At 42.7% G+C, this 21999-nt stretch overlaps 1 protein-coding gene across 1 annotated transcript in view; it reads right to left on the bottom strand.

Annotated features, from left to right (window-relative positions):
• LOC147015159 (unconventional myosin-Ie-like) overlaps window positions 1-21999 on the bottom strand; it is a 143497-nt gene that overhangs the window by 49831 nt on the left and 71667 nt on the right. The window contains exons 8-18 of the mRNA XM_085849669.1: window positions 19810-19941; window positions 18055-18187; window positions 15262-15458; window positions 13747-13827; window positions 13147-13233; window positions 9229-9312; window positions 8307-8474; window positions 8102-8187; window positions 7577-7658; window positions 2692-2798; window positions 1698-1796 (exon numbers count right to left, since the gene is read on the bottom strand). Coding sequence (XP_085705795.1) covers window positions 1698-1796; window positions 2692-2798; window positions 7577-7658; window positions 8102-8187; window positions 8307-8474; window positions 9229-9312; window positions 13147-13233; window positions 13747-13827; window positions 15262-15458; window positions 18055-18187; window positions 19810-19941 — 1256 coding nt within the window. The remainder of the gene's footprint in view (window positions 1-1697; window positions 1797-2691; window positions 2799-7576; window positions 7659-8101; window positions 8188-8306; window positions 8475-9228; window positions 9313-13146; window positions 13234-13746; window positions 13828-15261; window positions 15459-18054; window positions 18188-19809; window positions 19942-21999) is intronic.

Genomic DNA, 21999 nt, shown 5'->3' with positions numbered 1-21999 from the left:
TATATATATATATATATATATATATATATATATACATACACACACACACACACACACACACACACACACACACACACACACACACACACACACACACACACACACACACACACACATATATATATATATATATATATATATATATATATATATATATATATATATGTAGATATAAAAAGAGTTGGGCATATTGAGCATAGACAAAGAAGGCTCAATGGAATGGAAAAGAAGAGGGCAGATCAACTGGGATGGAGAACAAATCATGATAAATTCCCAAAACTAAGGATTAGATACCATATGAATGGCTTTAATAAAATTGTGGTACTGAATCAATCGGACAGGTGTAGGTTTTGCAAAGTAGAAACAGAAAGGATGGGCCACCTCCTCTCATGATGTAAAAAACACTCATGTCAGAGCAGCTGCACACAAAAAGGCACAACAAAGTATGTAGAGTAATCCACTAGCACATCTGCAAATATTTCAACATCCCATTCCCGGAAAACTCATGGAAACATGAACCAAAAGCAATCACTGAAAACGAGCAAGTAATGCTCAAATATGATCTGATAATCCCATCGAGCGTGAACATAGAAAACAAAGCATTGCGACTCGATATAGTACTTCGGCATAAAAATAAAAGACGGCATTACTAATTGAAGTGTACCCATTGATTTTGGACTAAACAGCGCAGATATCAAGTAAATGACCAAATACCAAGACCTCAAAAATGAAGTCAAAATATCCTGGAAGCTGGATCCTAGATGGATTATTAGGATCCTGGCTAGATTGACTGGCTGTATTATTAGGATCCCTTGATAAAGCCCGAGATGGCGCAGCCTGGATTCAAAGAAAGAGCTGCTTAGGTTTGCAGTATGCCAGAGGCTGAAAAAAGTGTGTGACGATCACGCCGGAAAGATCGTGGTTTTAAAAGCTCTGGGGAGTGAAAAATGCGAGCAAGGCCTCAGGCCACGGTCTCAATTAGTGGGTCACGGGAAATAAACTGCATGCAAGGCCAAACTTAAAATCGAGCATTAAATTGTATACTTGTGCTCTGCAATCATTCTGATAATTTGACAAACATGAGATGAGCCATTACCAACTTAGAATCATAACAGGAATTTTAAGAGTTTTGCTGTGAGGGAGGATGAGCAGGAACATCGTGGTTACACTTTGAATCCCAAATGAAGAAAGTTTACATATTCTCAGAAAGCTTACTCGGTCTCCTTACTGGTTTTTTTTTTTAAAAAGGCCATAAAATTGGGGATAGATTGGTGTGAAATGGGATGAATGAAATATCAGTGGCTGCAGAGGAAGGATCGATTCTGCATTATCTTCCCAAAAGGTCCAAATTTATCGCCAGCTCTAATCATTAAGGCTTGTTTATTATCTAATATCGTGCCTTAGAGATTCTTGGAAATGATTGCAAAATGGCATTAGAAGGCAATGGAGGGGGGGGGGGGAATCAATATGGTATGCTGGGAATTAAACCTTGCGTCAGTATCATGAAGCAAGCGCAGAAGTGGAAACCCTTAGGAGGTTGGAGTGGGAGATGTGACAGAGGAATTGATGGAAGAATGTTTTCATCACTTATACTTGCTCTTGTATGTTCAAGGACAAAAGCATCCAAGTAAGTGACAGGTACATTAGAGAGTGATGTGAGAATGATCAGCGTGGCAGTGAGTCTTTCATGGTCATACCTTTGCAAGAACTTTCGGAAGGGGCGGCGGTATGCAAATCCTGCCCGGCGTACACGAATGTTTTCCCTGAGGCCCAGGTACTCCACCTGGTGTTTCACTCTGTTCAACGGGCACAAGCAAAATAAAAACCCTTTCACCAAATTGAAGAAGTCACCAATAAATCTTATTGAAATACAAATGATGTTTAAACGCAGCCGTACAGAAATTAGTCTGTCGATCACCAACGCAATACTCGGAAAATTAACTTGTACGTCACAATCAAAGGATCATTTGTAGAAACGGAGAAGAAATGAAACACTGTGCGGAAAATAATTGCCACGCAAAGTGTAAAGAATCCCATCAGGAAAATACATGCAAGATCTATGCAGTTTTACAACTTGGGCCGACACTGAGAAAATACAATTACCTGAAAGTATAAAGAATTCAAGAAGTGCACAAAAGTTAGCAATCAAGGAGGAGACAAAGGTGAACAAACCCTCCAAACACAATGCCCCATAAAGTCGATTGATTGATGGTCGTTGTTCAATTGATGGTTGTTGTTTTTTTTTAACAACAATGTATTCCTTGTAGTAGATTGTGTGCCAGTAAACAGGAAGTGGAACAAAACATGTGCATAGATCATATGCAGGACAGACACGACGACGCAGCAGTGTACTTCAATGACATGGACATTGGTAGACAATGGACAAACACCAATGGTATATGGGATCTCAAACTGGGTTCCCAACGTAATGAGCCAGGGGTACCATTGGGAACGCCAACGGACGGTTCATACTAAGAGCGAAGCGAGATCATTTCACACAAACCAAGCGAAGCTTTTCTTAAAGGGCTGATTCAAATTTATCAATTTCCAAAAGGCAAACATCCTTTAAAACTCCTCCAAAACACTCAAAGGTCACTTCTACCACGTGTTCCAATTTACGAACAACACTCAAAATAAGAGCAAACAACAAGTGTAAGAAAGTGCTCCGAAGGTTGAACACAAATTCCCCACCTGCTGTCCTCCCAGTCACGAGGCTTCTTCGTCTCATTAGGCTTAATACATCGGATGTAGTGTGGTGTGCATTTCATCAGCGTATCAACAAGGTTATTGGCTTGTTTCTGTCACACAATCGGCACACGGTTAGTCACACAATTTTACAATGAAGGCAAATGCTTCATAACTGCATTTAATAGCAATACTTTTCCATGCAACGATAATTATAATGGCCCGGATGCATAAAACATCTTTCACAAAAGATTTGAGGATTTACAAAAATATTTCCTCAAGTTTCGCCTTAAATACATCCTTAAATTGAGGATCATTAAATATTCAAATATTCCTTAAGATTTTCCTTAAAGTTAAAGGTTAAAACCTCAAGTTAAAACTTAAGGGTTAAGTTAAAACCTTCCTTAAAGTTTTAAGCCAGTCGCCGACTGGGAATCCTCCGTCGTGCAAAATCCTTTCTCGGCCCACCTGAGCTCCTGACCACATACAAAGCTTTCATCCGCAGCCTGATGGAGTACTGCTCTCTACTCTGGGCTGGTGCTCCTGCCTCCCACCTTTCTCGGCTTCACGCTGTGGAAACCAAGGCATTTCGGATCATTGGTATCTCCCGCGATGAGGCCGAGTCTTTGGACCTCTCACTCTCTCTCACCACAGGCAGGTCGGTGGTCTTTCTGTCTTCTACCATCTCCTCTCCGGTCTCACCCCCCCCACCCCCGCTGTGTCTGCGATTTGTCCCCACCACATTTCCCCAGGGCGCTCAAGGTCCGCCAACAACCTCCTTCTGGTAAAACTACCAAAATCACTAATCACTGCTCACCTTCACTCTTTCATTGCTCTTTTTTCCCACCTTTGGAATAAACTCCCTCACTCTATTCATATTCAATCTCATTCTTCCCTCCAAGCCTTAAAATCCCACAGCTGACAATCCCACATTATTGCAGCATCGACGGCTCAACTAACATCGAGCTCATCATGGCGGGAGGTTAAAATTCTGCGATGTTCCGAGTGGCTTAACTCCTGTGGAGACGTTCAGAATTAATTGCGGACAACGCGCGCACGGGTCATGAGGAGAGACAAAAACCTTAGTTAGCTCAAGTAAAACCAACGGGTTTATTTTCCGAACCACAGTAAAAAGAACCAGGGATGATTGACCGGCGGAGGTATACGACAGTGAGTTATGGAGGGGAAGAAAGGGGGACACAGAATCGATAATAAATAATTATGTACAATGAGAATAAAAATGATGGTGCCACACACCAAACTCAGTCACTGATGGGTCAGTTCAGGTCAGGTAAGGGAGCATGTGCCAGAGCAGCGCGTCGCTACGCCCACTTTCCACCGGTACTCCAGGAGCCACCGTCTGGTCATCCACCAGGCAGATGAATGGACATCCCCATCAACTTGAGATGCCGATCAACCTGCTGTAACCACGAGGCACGTGGTCGGCCCATTGACCTCCTCCACTCATGAGACTCCCTCGCTGAGAGAATCTGGTGAGCAGGATCAGCATCAGGAAAATGAGCCACATGTCCATACAGCCGCAACTGATGCTCACGGACTATGCAGGTAACAAATCTCATTTGAGTCTCTCTCAGCAACCGCTCATTGGACACAAAGTCCGACCAGCGATAGCCAAGGATTTTCCGAAGAGACCTGGTACCAAAGGAATCAAGTCTCCATCTCAGATCCTTGGTTGGAGTCCAAGTGTCGCATCCATAGAGCAAGACTGGAAGCACCAAGGACCTGAAGACTGGGACTTGCGTCCTCCCGCACAGTTACCGGCAGCGCCACACCCATGATCCAGTGAATCCACGACTCCCCAGGCCCGACCCAGACATCTATTGACCTCTGACTCACAGCTAGCAGAGACATGAATATCACTGCCAAGGTAAGTGAATCTCTCCACGACCTCAACATCCTCACCACAAACACGCACAGACAGGACAGCAGCATAAAAGATGTAATTGAAAGCCTGGATCTTTGTTTTGACCCAAGAAACCCGTAATCCCAGCGGCTCCGACTCCTCATTCAGCACCTCGATGGCCCCCAAAAGGATATCTAAAGTCTCCACAAAGATGACTGCATCATCTGCAAAATGAAGGTCAGAGAGCTTGACATTCCCAAACGATGCACCGCAGCTTGATCTCTCCAACATCTTCCCTAGAATCCAGTCCATACAAGTGATGAAAAGTGTGAGGGCCAGTACACATCCCTGACGAACTCCAGTAACAACTGGAAATAAGTCAGAGATGGTACCACCACATCTGACAGCACTCTTAGTACCAGAGTAGAGTTCAGACATCAGATCGACCGGTGTTGGTGGCACCCTACGAAGAGCAAGAATCCTCCAGAGGGCATCCCGCTTCACTGAATCGAACACTTTACAGAGATCAACATAGGCTACAAGCAGCCCCTGCCGAAACTCTCGTCTGCGTTCGGTGAGGACCCGAAGAGCAAGGATACGATCAATCGTTGACCTCTTTGGTGTAAAGCCTGACTGCTCTGGATGCTGGTGCTCAAGCAGATGGTGGTGAACCCTATCAAGAATTATCCGAGCAAAGACCTTGCCCGGCACTGAGAGCAGTGTCACCCCTCGGTAGTTGTTGCAGTCTTGGTGATCACCCTTCCCTTTCCAGAGAGGGACAACAAGGCCCCTCTTCCAGTCAGTTGGGATGATGCCTGTGTTCCAGGCAGAGCACAAAACTGCATGCAACGACATGAGTGCAACATTTCCACCAGCCTTGAGAAGTTCAGCATGGATGCCACAGAACCCTGGAGCTTTACCCCAATTCAACCGGTTCACCGCAGCCTGTTTCCACAAGCGAAGGTGGACCATCGTTGATTGGAGGGTCAGCAACAGGGATTGTAACACCCCTGACGTCCAACTCGACAGCTGGTGGATCAGCGTGGTACAACCGCTCAAAGTAACCGGCCCAGCGGGCCTTCACTTCAGACTCCTCTGTCAAGAGCCTACCACTCTCTGCTATAACTGCAGTACACCGTGGGATGGGCTTGGATGAACACAATGCACGAATTTCCCTGTAAGCAGGGAAATGGGAATTTGGGAAAAGGGACAAAAAAGGGACTGATGGGTAAAAGGGACAAAAACGAGGGGACTCAGCTGCGGTGGTAGCGGGGAAGAGCAGGCGACGAGGGGACTATGAGGACGATGGGCAGGATGATGAGGTTATCAGATGATGGTGAGACAAAGCAGCAGGCAGACAAAATGAGGCACAGGATCAAGCAAGCAGGCAGGACGATCTCACCAAAACTCCTTTTCCTCTGTTTTTACATCAGACTTTTTCCTCTCTCTATTGTGTTCACTTCAGACTTGCACAAAAAACTCCCAGCCACGTTGTCCTCAGACCAACAGCCCTATTAGCTCCTCCCTCTTTCTCCCTGGGCGATGTTCCGCCCGTCCGAGGAAATCCATAGCTCCGCCTCCTGGAAGGCAATGACCGCTCCTCCTCTTGCTCCCATGCTGAGTCTCCCGGCACCCCCCCCCCACCAGGTCAAGGTTGACATGGAGGTTTTACACACAGTTTCCTTACCATAACCCCTAACTATTATCATGCACCACCCCCTGTATGTTGCACATTCAAACAAGACAATTCTTAAGCTAACGCTTCCCTACTGAATACATCGAGATTGGCTAACTACTCGTACATGGACCATACAACTCGATACATTCCTATCTGATCTATGGTAATATCTACCCACCCCCACAAACGTAACAGTGTTTAACAAATGATATCTGGGCCAATGTAAAGGTGTGTTCCGTTGCAGGTACTGCAGGTGAAGCTGAATGAGTTGTTTGTCCGTGCTGCTGGTGCAGTGGTCCTTTCATAGAGCAAACATTTATTACTTCGTGTTCAGGTTATTTAGATACCAATTCAATTGATATCGACGGTGACCCCAGGAAAAAGGTCAACTGCATACGTAACTACCGCCATAGAGTTTTCAGACGCCTCCTCTTCTTCTCTCTGATTGGATGCTTCTCTCTCTCTCTCTCTATTCTGATTGGTTGCCTGGATCTGAAGGAATTCCTCAACCTCAAGGAAATCCTTACATGAGGATTTCCAAAGGGTAGTTGATGCAACTGCCCTCAAGGAAATCCTTCACCAAGGAATCACAGTGTACCTGGGTTCCCGTTTACCAGCATTAATTGATAGAGGTTAAAGGTCACAGGTCTTTCTGGGCCTTCCTTTTTTTGATCGGTCTTTCTTTCTCGAAGTACAAATCACAAGTCACCTTCGGCGGAGTATCGTGCATCAGAATGGTGACCCGTCCTGGATTGGTTCGAGCGAAACGTTTCTCGACTCGTCGCATTATGACCTGGAGCTCCCCGTAAAGACTATGGGCCTATATTTTTGATGTACGTGTACGTACAATACACTGCGTATAATCCCTCAAAGTCCTGGTTAAAGAATGCTGAAGGATCCTGGGTAAAGATTACAATGCTTTACAGCATTCACGTCGACGTTAAGAACCATATTTGGTAATATAAAGCTTCCACACAGCCGTCCGAACATCGAGTGACGAGCACAGCCATGAGAAAGTTACCTTTCCCCTCCCATACAGGTGGTGAAATTACTCCGAACCAGAAAACTTAAACCCAACTCGAAGCTATAGACATTTGCCTCGAAACACTTATTCCGTACCATAGGAGCGAAGGTATCTGTAAAATGGCCGACAGAGGTATTTTTGCATTGGTGAATTATTTTTGATAGAAATTTTGTTCCAACAGGACCAATGCACGGCCATTTTCTGAGGACATAATTTGTCCATAAACAACATGTGTCAACATGCCTTTGTCGTCATCATCAAAGCACAGATCGGCTGAACTACCGTACGCAGCTTAAAAATTAAGAAAGCAATCGTTCAAAATCACCTTGATTTTACTCCCCGCTGTGGATGGTCGCCCTTTCTTTTCAGCCTGCAGGTTTTCCGCAAACAGAGCTTGCATAAAGGGGCTGCAACAAAGGAAAATCAAAAGGATCGGTTGAGCAGTAAAATAATTTGGAGAACTATACCTGACCAACAAAGCATACCTGGCCTTACAACCAAGAGAATGTGCCCACATAGCTGCCTTAAGAGACATAAACATCCCAAGATGGATCACTCTCTCAGGAACGTAGTACCGTACAGCTTTCCCACAAAAATTCCCAACCCGCAGCCTCTCGACGCTTTCTTCTACGTGGAAATGTGAGAAACATATTGGGCAATGCAGAACCCTGTGTTTTTTAAAGTACTTAATCTGGGCAACCACACGCAGCATCACTCTTTCCTCCACCCAAATTATAAATTCATATTTAAAGATCACATACAGGTTATTAGCTTTGATATGAAACAGCGTCGGCAGTTCCCTTGCTGATCGCATCTCCCTCTAATTCTGCGACGCAAGAAAAGCACTCACAGCTCACTGCTCTGCATGAGTTCGATTAAGTCTGTGAAGAGGACGTCTCGATTCTTTTCGCAAAAACACTCCACATCATAGGACACCTGGAAAAAAAATACATTGAGGTGTGCGAGGACGGAAAAGTACAATTTTGGCAAGTGATGCGTTCTTTAAAAAAATCAAAAACAATAACGGGACGTAAAGCTGTCCAATGAAAGCGTACCTTCCCTGCGTAGTGGTGCACGATGAAGCCCTGGTTCCAGCTGTTGAAGTGTTCGTGTGTACCAATTTGCGTACGCAGCTTTTGCAACAGTGTGGAGTCGGCACCCTCACTCTTGGCGTGCATCGTTGCACAAACGTCATCCATTATGCACATGATTCCAGGTGGATTCTGAGGCACGGAAATGTGAAGTTCCCAAAGTCTCAGACAGCGGGTGAGTACGTGTACAAAAAAAAATAGGACTACATGTCTGGAATCTCACCTGGATCAGGAGCTGTTAGGAGCTGTCACCCCCCCCCCCACCCCGTAGACCCTCTTAATGAGCACAGATTTTGATGTGGTCAATACACCTTCATTAGACATCAGATATGAAGCTTGTGGCCAAGTTTCATCAAAATCATGTATTTGGTTCAAGTGATAATAACAAGTACTGACTGACTAACTGACTCACTCACTCACCTCCGGACACTGCTCGATCACATAAGCTCACCTGAATAAAATCCAGGTGAGCTAATAATGAGAATGTCATGGATATTTGTATTTCTGCGAAAAATTTGTGCACAGTAGTAGCTCTGCTAGTGCTTCTCATACAACAGCTACAATAGTTGAAACCCTAAACCAGTCATGACCTGCTGTTTCCATGACTTGATTGGTGTTTTTGTGGCTATAGGGCCTTATAAATAATATACAATACCTGGCTATATGATTAGGATGTTCATACAGTTTAAAATGGCCAGGCAGTTTGCAATCGTGCGAAAAGAAAGGTTATCAGCACCAAAGTAACCTGATAATGCTATGGCTTAAGTTTCCATCAATCAGAGAGATATCTGAATGCGTACAACCCTCCAAAACAAACTGGTATTCCATCTGCATACCATTTTAAGGGACGTGATGAAATGAACTATTGTATGTTGCAATTGCTCACCCTGCTTTCAATGAGGTCACAGACGATTTTGTTGTTGAAATAATCAATAGCGATCCATTTAATCCCCTCCTGAACATACTCTTCCTGGAGGCAAAAACGAGGGCATAAAGTCACTTTGTGCCAGGAAACTGTTGTTTTTTTTTTTTTTTTTTAATAAAAAACACAATGCGGTCAAAGAAGCAAACCACCGCTTACGTCAAACAAGAACCGTGAAGGCCACTGGGAAACAATTTCAAATGAATGAATGAAATAAATAGGTGAGTTAAGAAATATAAAACAAGTAATATTGTATACATTGATCAATGGAGGTTGTCCCTCATCAAATAGAAAGAATAATTTGTCTCGTATGGCAAAAAAAAAAAAATTGTCTTCCTTTTTTATTCTACAAAAGAGAGGCTTACGGAAGAGTAAGGTTAATTTGACATTGGGGTAGTGGGGAAATGATTGGGCACAGGCGGCAGGGGGATAAACGAATGAGAAAGAGAGAGAAAGAAAGAGAGAAAACACTGAAATCAGCAAGAAAGTTGGGTTGAGGAGGATTAATGGGGGTAATAAAGATCATGAGTCAGGATGGGGGATGACATGAGATTGTGGTGCACTGCTGGCTTGAAGCCCTGGATGAAAGAGTGGGAATGAACGGCCTCTGGAAGGAATTTCAGAGATCGGAGAAGCGACGAACAAAGGGGTTGAGGTGTGCAGTCAGCCTGGATTCTGGCAGTTGAACCAGGAGGGGGTTTGATGGCCGAATATGTGCATCCTGGAGTTGCTGGGGAGGATCGGGAGGACTGAGAAAGAAGAGGCAGCAATGTTGGTATAAAAACAGAAAGACAACAGACCTGCCTGGGATGCGAGAGAAACAGCCCTTGTGCTTCGGCCTCATCATTGGACGTTGCAAAAATGATGAGAGCTTTAGATACCAGAGTCCAAGAAAGAAAATACGTTTCTCAAGCACCAGCCCATAGCAGATGACAGTATTCAATTGAGCTATGGACAAAGGCTTTGTGGACTGAGAGTAGTTCTGATTTTTCCATGGAAAGACTCATCGGCGGAGGATGCCCAATCTGCAGTTGGCTTTGGAGACTGGCTTTATAATGTGTTCGGCCCAGGAAGGTGAGGCCTAGAAGTTCAAGAGACAACCTATACCGGTGGATGACCAAGGAAATAGACGGGTCGATTCGTTTGATGATTATGCCGAAGTGATTGGGTGAGACTTTCATGAGAAAAGCAGTGAAAAATTAGATTATTTGATGCAAGTTTTCAAAATTTACAACCTGGATTGAATACACTATTTACATGAGAGTGGTGCGTGAGAGTGGTTTCTGTGGACTTATTATCGCAATGATATTGTCTACCCTAACCAAGTTGAACAGGAAGTGGCATTTTATTTTTATTTATTTATTCAGTATGCAGCCTTTTCTCGGGACCACAGCTGTGCCACTGATACCAGCAAGCTGGTACTCGTTTTGCCAACCTCAGAAGGATAACAGGCTGAATCAACCCGACCTGGTGTCAATTCAACAACCCAACAGGGGCTTGAACTCAAGACCCGAGGATCTTAAACCAGCCACCTTAACCATTAAGCCTACAGCAGACCGAGGAAGTGGCATTAACGCTGGTCTTAGCATTCTCAGATCAAGTTCTTGGTGAAGGAGAATAAATATCAAGCCAACTGAAATTCACAGGAAACTGCCTGCACAAGTTAGTGTTTCGATGGGGGCAGCGAGTTCAAAATTGGTGAAGTGTGAACCAAAGTGAGAATTCCAAAAATTAAACCCACCGCTGTCATTGAAACAAACACAAAACACGATGAACAGCAAATTTTGGAGAAAAGAAAGAAAGAAAAAAAATCACCGGAGACTACTGTAGGTGAAAATTTCAAACAAATACGATGCAGTTATGGTGCTGCAAAAGTGCAGAATCACTTTTTTCATTCTTATATTGATCATCAATAAGGTGAGCGCAAAGTACCTCGAATCTATATCTGATCAAAAGGCAATTTGTATGGCGATCGCAACGGAGCTCCTGGAACTTGAACAGAAGGAGAGAGATTATTTAATGAAGAACATTGTGATCGAAGGGACAATGCTTGAGACGTCAGCTTCTCCTTGCTTCCCACAGCAGTGAGCAAATCTCGATTAATGTCCTATTGATTTTATCCATCGGTCTACCTATCCACCGACTAGACTGAGTGATAACGCTCGCACTCGCACTCGCACGCAGGGCTGGTTTTACGCAAGAGCAATCGGGGCACATACCCCGGGGCTTCCACCACCCGACGACGCGTACCCTGGGGGCTCCGCCACCGTAGGGCTCATCCAAAATTATTGTCATGATATATATCGAATTGTTGCACACCTTACTTAGCCAGACGAAAGTGTACACGCAAGCGGCATTCTCGTGTAATAGATGGTTCTGGTGCACAAAGTTTGCTCGTCGAAAGGTTCATAAGGTACCTATCCATGTTTAATCGGTGTCTGTCTGTCTACATGTGTAACTATCACCATCAGGATCGTGCAAAGTTGCATGCAAGTGTCTGATTGTTGTTTTGAATGATCACTTATTAACCAGTGGAGCACATTTGCTCCAAAAATTGGGCGTTCAATGGATATTTGACAATTCTGGTTGGAAATTCTTTCGCTAATATAGTCACATTTACTTGTTCGAGGGATTATTACATCCACCACCGAAGGTGAACGAGGTTATGTTTTTACTCCTTTCTGTCTGTTTGTTTGTGTGCAGGATATCTCAAAAATTGTGGACGGATTCTGACGAAACTTGGTGGACAGGTTGAGTGTGCGACAAGGAATAATTGATTCGATTTTGATGAAGATCCAAATCCGGATCTGGATACGAGAATTATTTAATTTTCAAAGTGATTCTTCACCATTGAGAGATCGGGCCAAAAACAATATAGTACTGTATAGCATGATATTTCAAAAATATATTGGGCCCGATATGTTCTTGTGGATCAGGTATTACATGGTGGAGGTATGCAATCTACCGAGTGCCCTTCTAGTTACTTTCTGCGTTGGAAGAATCCGATACCAGGAACATATAAAGCAATGCTTCTCGTTTCGTTAGTTATCGTTCCATTACCCGAGTTAAATCAAATGTAGCTTGTAAGTTGTAACAGTAATACAATATCTTTTTGACATGCTAATTGTACGCTTTGCCAATCTTCATTTATCTAGAATCCATCGGTGGTAAAAAGCCGGTAAAAAATACTCCTGAAATGATGTTCCACATGGAGCCTGCGATGTTCTAAAAGCAACGAAACAAATCAGAAATTGAATAGGAGTGCCACGGAATAAAATATAAGAGTTTAGGGTTCCATGAGTGAAATAGGTTGAAAACCACTGCTTTACTTCATCGTTTGTGGCAGAAAGGTCCACCAACACCCATATGTGCCCCCCCCCCGGCCCCGGGACCTCCACCACCATAAATCCGGTGCTGCTCACACGGCAAAGATGACAATATTACTTCTTTAAATGAAGACCGCTTGAGAAGTTTTAAATTACCTGCCATACGTTTTGGACTTTTAACCTTTTTTAATCTCTTTGGACCACTCTAAGAACATCTGGGGCAGCATTTAGTTTACGAATGATGAAGACGTCAAAAAACACTCATCCCAAAATCCCAACGGTCTCGCAACAGATGGTATCACGGCCCTCCGACATCAATGGGATAAGTGTGCATGTGTAGCTGGGAAATACCTTAAGAAATAAGTAAAGTTCCATGAACCTTCCTGAATATTTTCTTCTTTTTTTTTAAATAAAAAGATCACATCAATCTTGAACTCCCCTCAAAAAAAAATAAAAAAAAATACAGGTATATTATCATCTACAAGCGCACGTACAAGTGGTAAATCTGTTTTAAGCAAGTTTTTCCTGCTTTCTTTCAAAATCGAACTTCATTTACCTGTTCTGCTTTCAGTGTAAGTTCGATAAATATCTGCTGCAGCTTTTCATTCACGAAGTTAATGCAGAATTGCTCAAAGCCATTTTTCTGTAAGAGAAGAGCAGTGATTATTATCAGAGATTTTTTTTTTTGCCATGATCAATGATACCTTCAAAAAACCGTCACGTTAACGCCACGTCGCGACGGTTCGATTCCAATTCCGACCGGGTTATATCAAAGACTAAAAACGGCGCGCATTTGCTTCCTTGCTTGATGCTGAACATTTGGAGTTGAGAGCACGGTCCAAACCCTTGCATTAGCATCCCATGATGGGAGGTTGAGATGAATGAGGAGAAGTGGACGTCACTTCTTAACTGATCTGCTGACTGCGGAGCAAAACGTGACGTCACTAGATGGCATCACCACCATCCATGGTGCTCCTGGAAGTTACGTCACCTCTCCCAAGGTCACAGTTGTGTTTGTCTGATGTTGTTTTTTTGTTTTGTTTTGTTTTTTTAAGTCATGTCTGGTGTTGTCCAATTTGTCTGTGTGCATATGTGTACCATTAGCCCTAGACCCTGTAAAAATAATTGAATGTACAAAGTAAAAGGCAATTCTTACCTGGAAAATTTCAAACCCATAGATGTCGAGAACACCAATGCTGTGTTCCTCGTGGCTTTTCCTTATTGCCTTGTTAATAGACTGCAAGCATAAAGCAGACGCACATGTGCCTCACAGTCCAAAAGGAAAAATACATCATCACAAGTTTGTGTGTTAAGAAAATGGTCAAAGCCAATGGAAAGTGTAATAATTATTGGTTAAAAACGTCAACACAGAGTCAGCGTGCTGCAAAAGGTGAAGCAGCGGGGGAGGAGAGGGACGAAGGCTGAATGGAAGTAAATTCAATCAGCAAGAAAAACAAAAGGTGTAACAAAACAATATCAGGTGGAGCACGATATGAAGTCTTGCAAGACAATAAGGAATCAGGATAGGAGATCAACGCTATTTTACTTATCAAGTTGAGGTGTGAGAAGTATGCACAGTTGCGTTTGAGGCGTCTATCTTGGGTTTGAATCTCGGCTGAGCTATAAGCTGTCACCCTGGTGTTTGGAAAGCAGGGCGATGTGCCATTACATGAGCCGTCCCTCAGATGGACGTTAAGTCGGTTGGACCCATTCGCCAGCACCACTCATTGGTGGATGTTAAAGATCACTGCACGACGTCCTCCGTGAACATCTGACGAGTTATCTCCGTACGGTGAACAAATTACAAATCCCTGCCCAAATCAACTTCAGTCGAACGTCCAACATGTTCACGCGAAGCTTGGGCTGAAAACGTTCTGCAGCTGACCCCACAAGAAGATGGGAGTAATTGTTGCATTTGCAGTAGTCATAGTAGGAGGAGTAGTATTGGTGGTGTAAGGTTTAAAAGATCGATTTGAAAGTTTTCAATTTTCCCTTACAAAGTCCATCGTTGCTCCTTAATAACTTCAGCAAAACATTTTGTCTCTTTTTTTTTTTTCTTCTTCTATCCTCAGCCTGCAATTTTGATCCTGAGTGCCATTGAGCAGAAGTGGATTCCTGTTCGCCTTCATGGACAGCACTGCTCGGAGCGCTACGTTTTCAATGAGCATGAAAAACATGACAATTACATTCTTCAGCTGCTGTTATAAGTGTTCAATATTTGTATCAGTAATGTCTCATTTTTAAGACCAAATTTGAAATTAACTTTGAGGGATTGGGAGTAGCTTCCAAAAAGCTTCTCATTGGTCCTATTTTATACATTAACATTTAGAATTTTTGCATTTCAGCTTGCTTCAAAAGACTAGGTCAGTCAAATTCTGATACTGGATAGACGACAGACATCTTGATATCTCGGAAATCCACTTTTATCTCGACATTCCAGACATAAAAGAAAGAAAGAAAAACTTCCTTTAACCTTGGATGATATAATGAAAAAATGTATACATATTCATCGCAATGTCCTCAGATAAGAACGTTGTAATCACACAAATAATTGGACGTCATATCCGACAATAGGGATTATGTTAAAAAGCAGAGTGAAAATGGAATTCTGTGACCTATCAAGTGCAAAGCAGAATCATTTAAATGCACACCAGCAGAAAAGGGGACAAACCTCAACGAGGAAGTCAAAGACGCGCGAGTGCAGCGCCTTAGCAAGGGCGTCACGAGTGTACACAGCTTGCTCAACATTGAGAGTGACATCGATCGTCTCCGACTTTCCTCCCCATTTGCTGTCTATCTTTCGGCTCGTCAGCTTTTCCTTGAGGCTCCCCTGAATAATACCGAGCAGATAGGCTGGAAATGCCAAAACTGGAAGAAAAGAAAAGAGTGCAGAGTCATTTGCTACAAACAGAACCAACAAACGAACTCAACCGAACAACCAAATCAATAAGGCTCATTTGATCATCTCGCACAAATATCAAACGAACGACTGCTTGATCACCATCGATGTAGAATTAACCAAATTAAGGGTCAAACAGTTTTCCAATGCGTTTGTAAGGTGGAGGTGATGATTTGTTCTGGTTAAGAACTTGTTCACATTTAGTAAATAACCAAAAGGATGGACAACCTTCCCAGAGTTAAAGAATATGGAGGTACAGAACCAGAATGGACTTCAGGGACAGGGCTTGTGACGATTTAAGTTCAATTCAGAAATATATGATTCACCACTTCCTCCTTTATGCCTGGTGTTGGCTTAATGGTTATGGTGGTGGGCTTGGGATCTTAGGGTCATGAGTTCAAATCCTGCTTGGCTGTTGAATTCATACCAGGTGGGGTTGACTCAGCCTGCCATCCTTCCGAGGTCGGCAAAATGAGTCCCAGCTTGTTGATACCCTGTGTCGGAGTGAGGATTGTGCCCAATAGTCAAGGAGACTGCTTAGGCAGCACCAACGTTCTGCACAGAGTATGGTCCCAATGGATGGATGGACTTCCTCCTTTGCTCTGGAACGCTGACCATGTCTCTCAACATGTTACATTCATACGAGCTCCAGTTTTCTGATAGCCCACTCTCAGAAATACCATCTATTCTGGTGCTGTAGCAATGAGATTCAACTATGCAAAGAAAAACTGCACAGTTAATTCAACATGGTCAAGAGCAACCCGACATTGTTGTTTAATAATAAATGTGCAAAGAAAGGAACAGAATGAAACTTGGCTTCAGGAAACGTCCACTCGGCCTGAATTATCGTGCAGCCTCGGCTGCTTAACCCAAATCATGATTCATTAAATAAATAAATAAATAAAACAATGCCGGCACAGCTTCAATATGGAGGGAAGGGTGCAGTGAGCCAAATACAGACAGAAGTACAGCTGTGTACCTGTACAAGAGAAAGAAAGCAAACATTAACAGAAATGAGGGTTGTTTTATCACCTTGCTCAAATATGAGGAAAACCAAACAGAAAAACCAGATCAACATTCCACATCATTAACACATTCGACTTTTACATCAGAATTTTTAGCTTACCTGGAATTTAAATTCTAGATAAGGTGTCGTCATCATGCACGGTCCATCCGTCCGTCTGTCCGTCAGTCTCCTATTTCGACTTCTCCGGCCAAACTGCCGGGCCAATCCGGTTGAAATTTGGCAGCAACGTTCCTCTTCTGACCGGTAACAGGGATTGCGAAGCTCGTTCCGGTCACATGACTTTAAGTAGGTGAAAATGGCTGACTTAGTAAATGTCTTCAAAAATCTTCTCCAAGCTGTTAGCAGTCAGAAGTCAGAATCTCCACCAGTCAGAATGCTACGAAATTTGGGGTACAACATTCAGTCAGGGTAGGGATGTTAAATTGTGGAGGTCATGCCGATCGCATGACTGCAAGTGTGTCAAAATGGCGGACTTCGTAAATGTTTGGAAAAAAAAATCGCATAAATTTCTTCAAAAACCTTCCTCTCCAGACCCGCCAGTCAGGATGCTACCAAATTTGGCTGACAACATTAGACCAGGGCCCAGATAAGCTACCGGTCCGGTGGTCCTTTGTTTTTTTTTTTTCTTACTTTACCTTGTATATTATTTATACAACCTCATGTATTATTGTTATGTATTGTCGCACAATCTACACATGTGCTTGTATTCATGTATTTGTAGAAAAATGGCTCCTAATTGTTGTTCTCCTGCACTAGCACAAGATCCAGGGCATTCGTGCTACCGAAGCAAACCGTTGAGAATCATTATTCTGGGTGTTTTGCCGTTGCCTTTCGAGCAGCCGGTCAGGACAGGAATTTGTAATTTGTTCCAGGGTGCCGGCAATAGCTCGCCTAGTATTAGGGAAGGGCTTTAACATCAACAAACGACCAACACTGGCAGACGGGTATTCGGCTTCAGGTCTAAACGAGAGATGGCACGTACAAATTGATGAATCACCTGCATGAGAAACACCAGGATGAGAGTTTATAGCTCAGTCGTGATTTAAACTCAGGAGAGCAGCTCAAAGCCGAGTATGTATAGGTCTAAAGCTTCGCTCAAAGGTGAAAACCTATACTGTACGTCCAAAGCTATCGAAAGACAGCTCAAATGAGTATGTCTAATGCTCATGAAATGCCAGACCACTTCACGAGCATGAGACGCTTAAGGAATTGCAGTGGCCCTCTGGATTTTGACACGATGTGGTTGAAAATTTCAGGGTTTCATACTCCCATGCAAAATTGTGTTGAGGTTTTTTTTTTATTTTATTTTAATCCTCGTTCCAAAGTGGAATGGAAATTCATTCGTGGAATGAAATGAAATAAAATCAAAAATAATTGCAGAATTTCACATGTCAGTTTGGCATCTTCAAAAAGAAAGTTTTTTTGCTCAACTCAAAAATTCCAAAATTAAAAATTAAAAAAGTGCAGCAAAGTAAGCACAATATGCAATGTCTTCATGCGTATGCTTTCAATATAAATTTTAAAGTGGACAAACTCACAGTCTTCATTTTCAACTGCTGCATAATTTCCTGCCTCGTAGAAATTGATGTTTCCAAGATGCAAAACTCCAGCCACGATTTGTAGCACCATGCTCTGGTCCTCCTCTGAAATTCCAATCACAGGCATAGCTCTCTGAAGCCGCAATTGGGGGGGGTGTATGTAGGAGGGAGGGGTGGGAAGTAAGGAGGTTAAGCATCACGAAACTGGATGAATAATCAGGGGCTTTCAAAAAACAAGACATTGAAGAAACAGAAATCTTGCACTTAGGAATCAAAAGGATCAAAGTCAGGGATGAAAGGCACTATTTGCATTCAGACCTCATTTATGATGTAAATATGGTCTATTGTGTCTCCATGCCTTTGTCCACTTTATGTAAAAGACCTTCCACAATTATCGAACATAAATTGCATGACAATGTAGACCAAACTTTTTCTTACAACGAACAGCCACGATAAAAGTAAATGTAGCAAACTATTCACCAAATGCAAGCAAATACATAACTAGAACTGCACTCAGTAGAGCGAGTGCATACCTCTGCCATACTGAAGAGTTTACATTTTCTATCCCACTGATAGGCCGGATCTGCATCCGAACCTGAACAAAAATCCAATCGGCTTATTGTCACTTACCCAACTCATCCACCAAGTTTTGTCAGAATCCATCCATAACTTTTTGAAATTTCATTCTATACATTATTTTTGGTCCCATATATCAACGTGAAGAATCTCTTCAAAAAATAATTTAAAAAAAAATCTCCAATCAGGATTCAGATGTTCACCGAAATCGAATCAATTCGTGCGTGTCACACGTCCAACCTGTCCACCAAGTTTCGTCCAAGTTCGTCCGCACCTTTTTGAGATATCCTGCTTACAGCCAAACAAACAAACAAACAAACAAACAGACAGACAGACAGCGGTAAATGTATAACCACCGTCCGTCCACCTTCAGTGGCAGAGGTAATAATAATAATATAACAATAATAATAATAATAATAATAACATATAATCTACTTCTCAAGCATTCCGATAGAGGCATGTGTACAAAGATCTCTCGTGTAATATCTCTTATAATACACATCCTCAACACTTACAGGTATCAGTTTATTTTTAATTTTTAAAAGATGTTGAGACACTTGGAAGAGCTCAAGAATAGTGGATATATGGGTCAATAGACAAACAGTGGGGAACAGGTGAACAAGAACCCAGATGCACTATAGCAAGTGAAGGTGAGAAACAGGAAAAAAAAAAAAGGGGCAAGGGTCACTGCGGTAACAACTGGCTGCAGCTTCAAAACACTGGAAAGATGAACACGAAACAAGAGACTCATGGAGAAGGTTCCAAATATGTGAATGGATAACTAATCTTAATTGTTAGGGCTCGTATCATTCTGCGTTGGTGGACAGGTAGAACACCGTGATCGTAGTATGCTATCCACAATGACAAACTGATGTTTCAGGCGTCAGCCCTTCATCGAACCCTCTTTTGCTGGGAAGCATTCCAGGAAGTACAATGGTCGAAATCAAACAATGGAGTATCAAATATGGACTGCCTCCACACCATACCCAGTACAGTGAAATATAGCACCTCGTGTACATTTACCTTGATCATTCGCCAGCTCCGTCACTGTCCTTGTGGATCATTCACCAGATGTGGACCATTTACCTTGACTCTGCACCGTTCCCCTTACATTCTGCTTTATCCTGACCCATTATGTATCTACATCTACTTGAGAATCAAATCCCTACATCTCCTTACCATGGTATCCTCGAAGTCCTTCTTGTCATCAATCCCATCAACTTTGAAGGCTCCCGATTGGTTTAGGTAGGAGTAGTACTCAGGCGAGGTGATTCCCAAGAACTCCCTTTGTTCTCCTTGTAGTTCTATGAGCTACCCATGAAAAAAGCAGTGGGTTACATAGGAAAAAATTGCGCTCATCTTACAAACAACCCACACTTTATAAATGGCACCTAAAATGGGAGGAATGCGAACCAATAGCAGTGGTTGAGGCTTTCCCCCATTATCATGTGGTACAGAATATTCATCACCATCGGGGTTGCCTCCAGAACAGGCAGAAATCCGATCAGTGCATGGCCTTAGAATCAAGTGACACAGAAATGCAACACGTTGACTGTGAATAAACACAGGTTGTTTGTTATTGAAATGCAACCATAAGAGGAAGTGACCAAATGCCAAAAAAAAAACGAGAAAGAGCAATCAGAGATTGCAGACTCTCGCCAGAACTTTATGTGTGGTGTTTGTGTAGTTTTGTGTGGTGTACTGTGTGTGGTGCTTGCGTATTGGTGTGTTACATAATTAATAAGAGACATAACTAGAACTGCCACTTTATAACTGCTGGCAGTGATGACCGGGTACCAAGACGTCCCGCTTTGATGCAACCCCACTTTGATTGGACACCTGACACTGATCCATGACATTTTTTTATTATTATTATGCAATCTAATTTAGAATGGGATTAAAATAAATTCAATTCAAATCAAATGGAAGACCAAATAGGTACAGTCCTGCATTGGACGAATCAGAAGGAACCAGAACAAGCAAAAAGCAAAGATGAAGTCACCAGGAGGAACCTGGATAGGATTCACATTTCAGCTGCTCCTCCTCTACCCTCAAACTCATCCAGGCACAGCCAAGTGAACCTGATGAAAAAAATTTTGTCCACACCTTTTTCGTCCACAATAAGAACCCAGACCAAAAAAAGGTAATTCTGGCTGCCAGACCATGTGTCCGATCAAGTTGAAATTTAAAACATGTATTCAACGTCATTACTAGATAATAATTGTGAAGTTTCACGTTGATTGATTAAGCGGTTCTAGAGAAAACATTATTTAATATTTTTCTTCAATCCAATATGGCTGCAAAACCATGTGACCTTTCAATTATTCCTTAAGAAACCTGTACACACATGGCTTGGGGAACATTTGTGTGAAGTTTCCCCTCGATCTGTCCAGCCGTTCTGGAGAAGAAGATTTTTATTGGTTTTAGGATAAATCAAATATGGCTGCCAAACCATGTGACCTATGACACCATATGTGTGAACCTTTTGTTCCTCATGGATAGGTGGTTTTACTTGTAAAGTTTTGCCTCGATCTGTTCAGACATTTCAGGGAAGATTATTGAAGGTTTTTTTTTAAACAATATGGCTGCCGAATCACGTAACCAATGACGTCATCAATTTATTTTTCTGTGGACCATTTTATACATGGATGACCTTCAAAAAATTTCATTCTGATCAGATGTAGCGTACTACATATGTAATTATGACGTCATAACAAAGGCGCTTATAACGTCATAAAATTCACCTATACTGCATGAGGAGTAGTTGCCGTGTGCCAAGTTTCAAGTTTTTCCTTGGTGCGGTTTCAGAGATAAGGAGGTCCAAAGTATTTCCATTTTTCCAACATGGCTGTGACACCACATGACCTATGAAAATCATAATTATCATTAAAACATTCTACATGAGTATTCGCACCAATCGTGAAAATTTCATCTCAATCCGCCAAGCGGTTGCGGAGAAAAACATGAAAGTTCTGTGCAGACAGACAGACAGACAGACAGACAGACAGACAGACAGACCCAAATGCAATACCCTCTCCTTCGGCATTGATGTGACACATATGCATTGTGCATGTGAGAAGATAGGGTCTTGTCCCCCCCCCCCCTTTTTCTACTCCCCTATTTCTCTTATTTCTTACATTTCGCACCATTCCCTGGCATCCACCTCATTACACATTCACAAACATTGCAGCAACCCTAACCATTTCCTGCACCGAGGTGTTCGCAAACCATGGCTTGGGGTTTGATGCAAGCTCACTGCATAGGAGGAGAAGCCACGTTGATACGGGGTTCTGGAAAATGCTAAAACCCTTTCACCCCTTAACCTCCGCTCGCCACGCCAAATTGCGCGATGCGAGTGTGGAACATCTG

The sequence above is a fragment of the Eptatretus burgeri genome, chromosome 12, assembly GCF_056783735.1.
Source record: "Eptatretus burgeri isolate ZD-2024b chromosome 12, Ebu_testis_v1, whole genome shotgun sequence".
Taxonomy (NCBI): Eukaryota; Metazoa; Chordata; class Myxini; order Myxiniformes; family Myxinidae; genus Eptatretus; species Eptatretus burgeri.
Note: the sequence above shows the minus strand (reverse complement) of the source record. Positions and strands in the feature narration are given on the sequence as shown.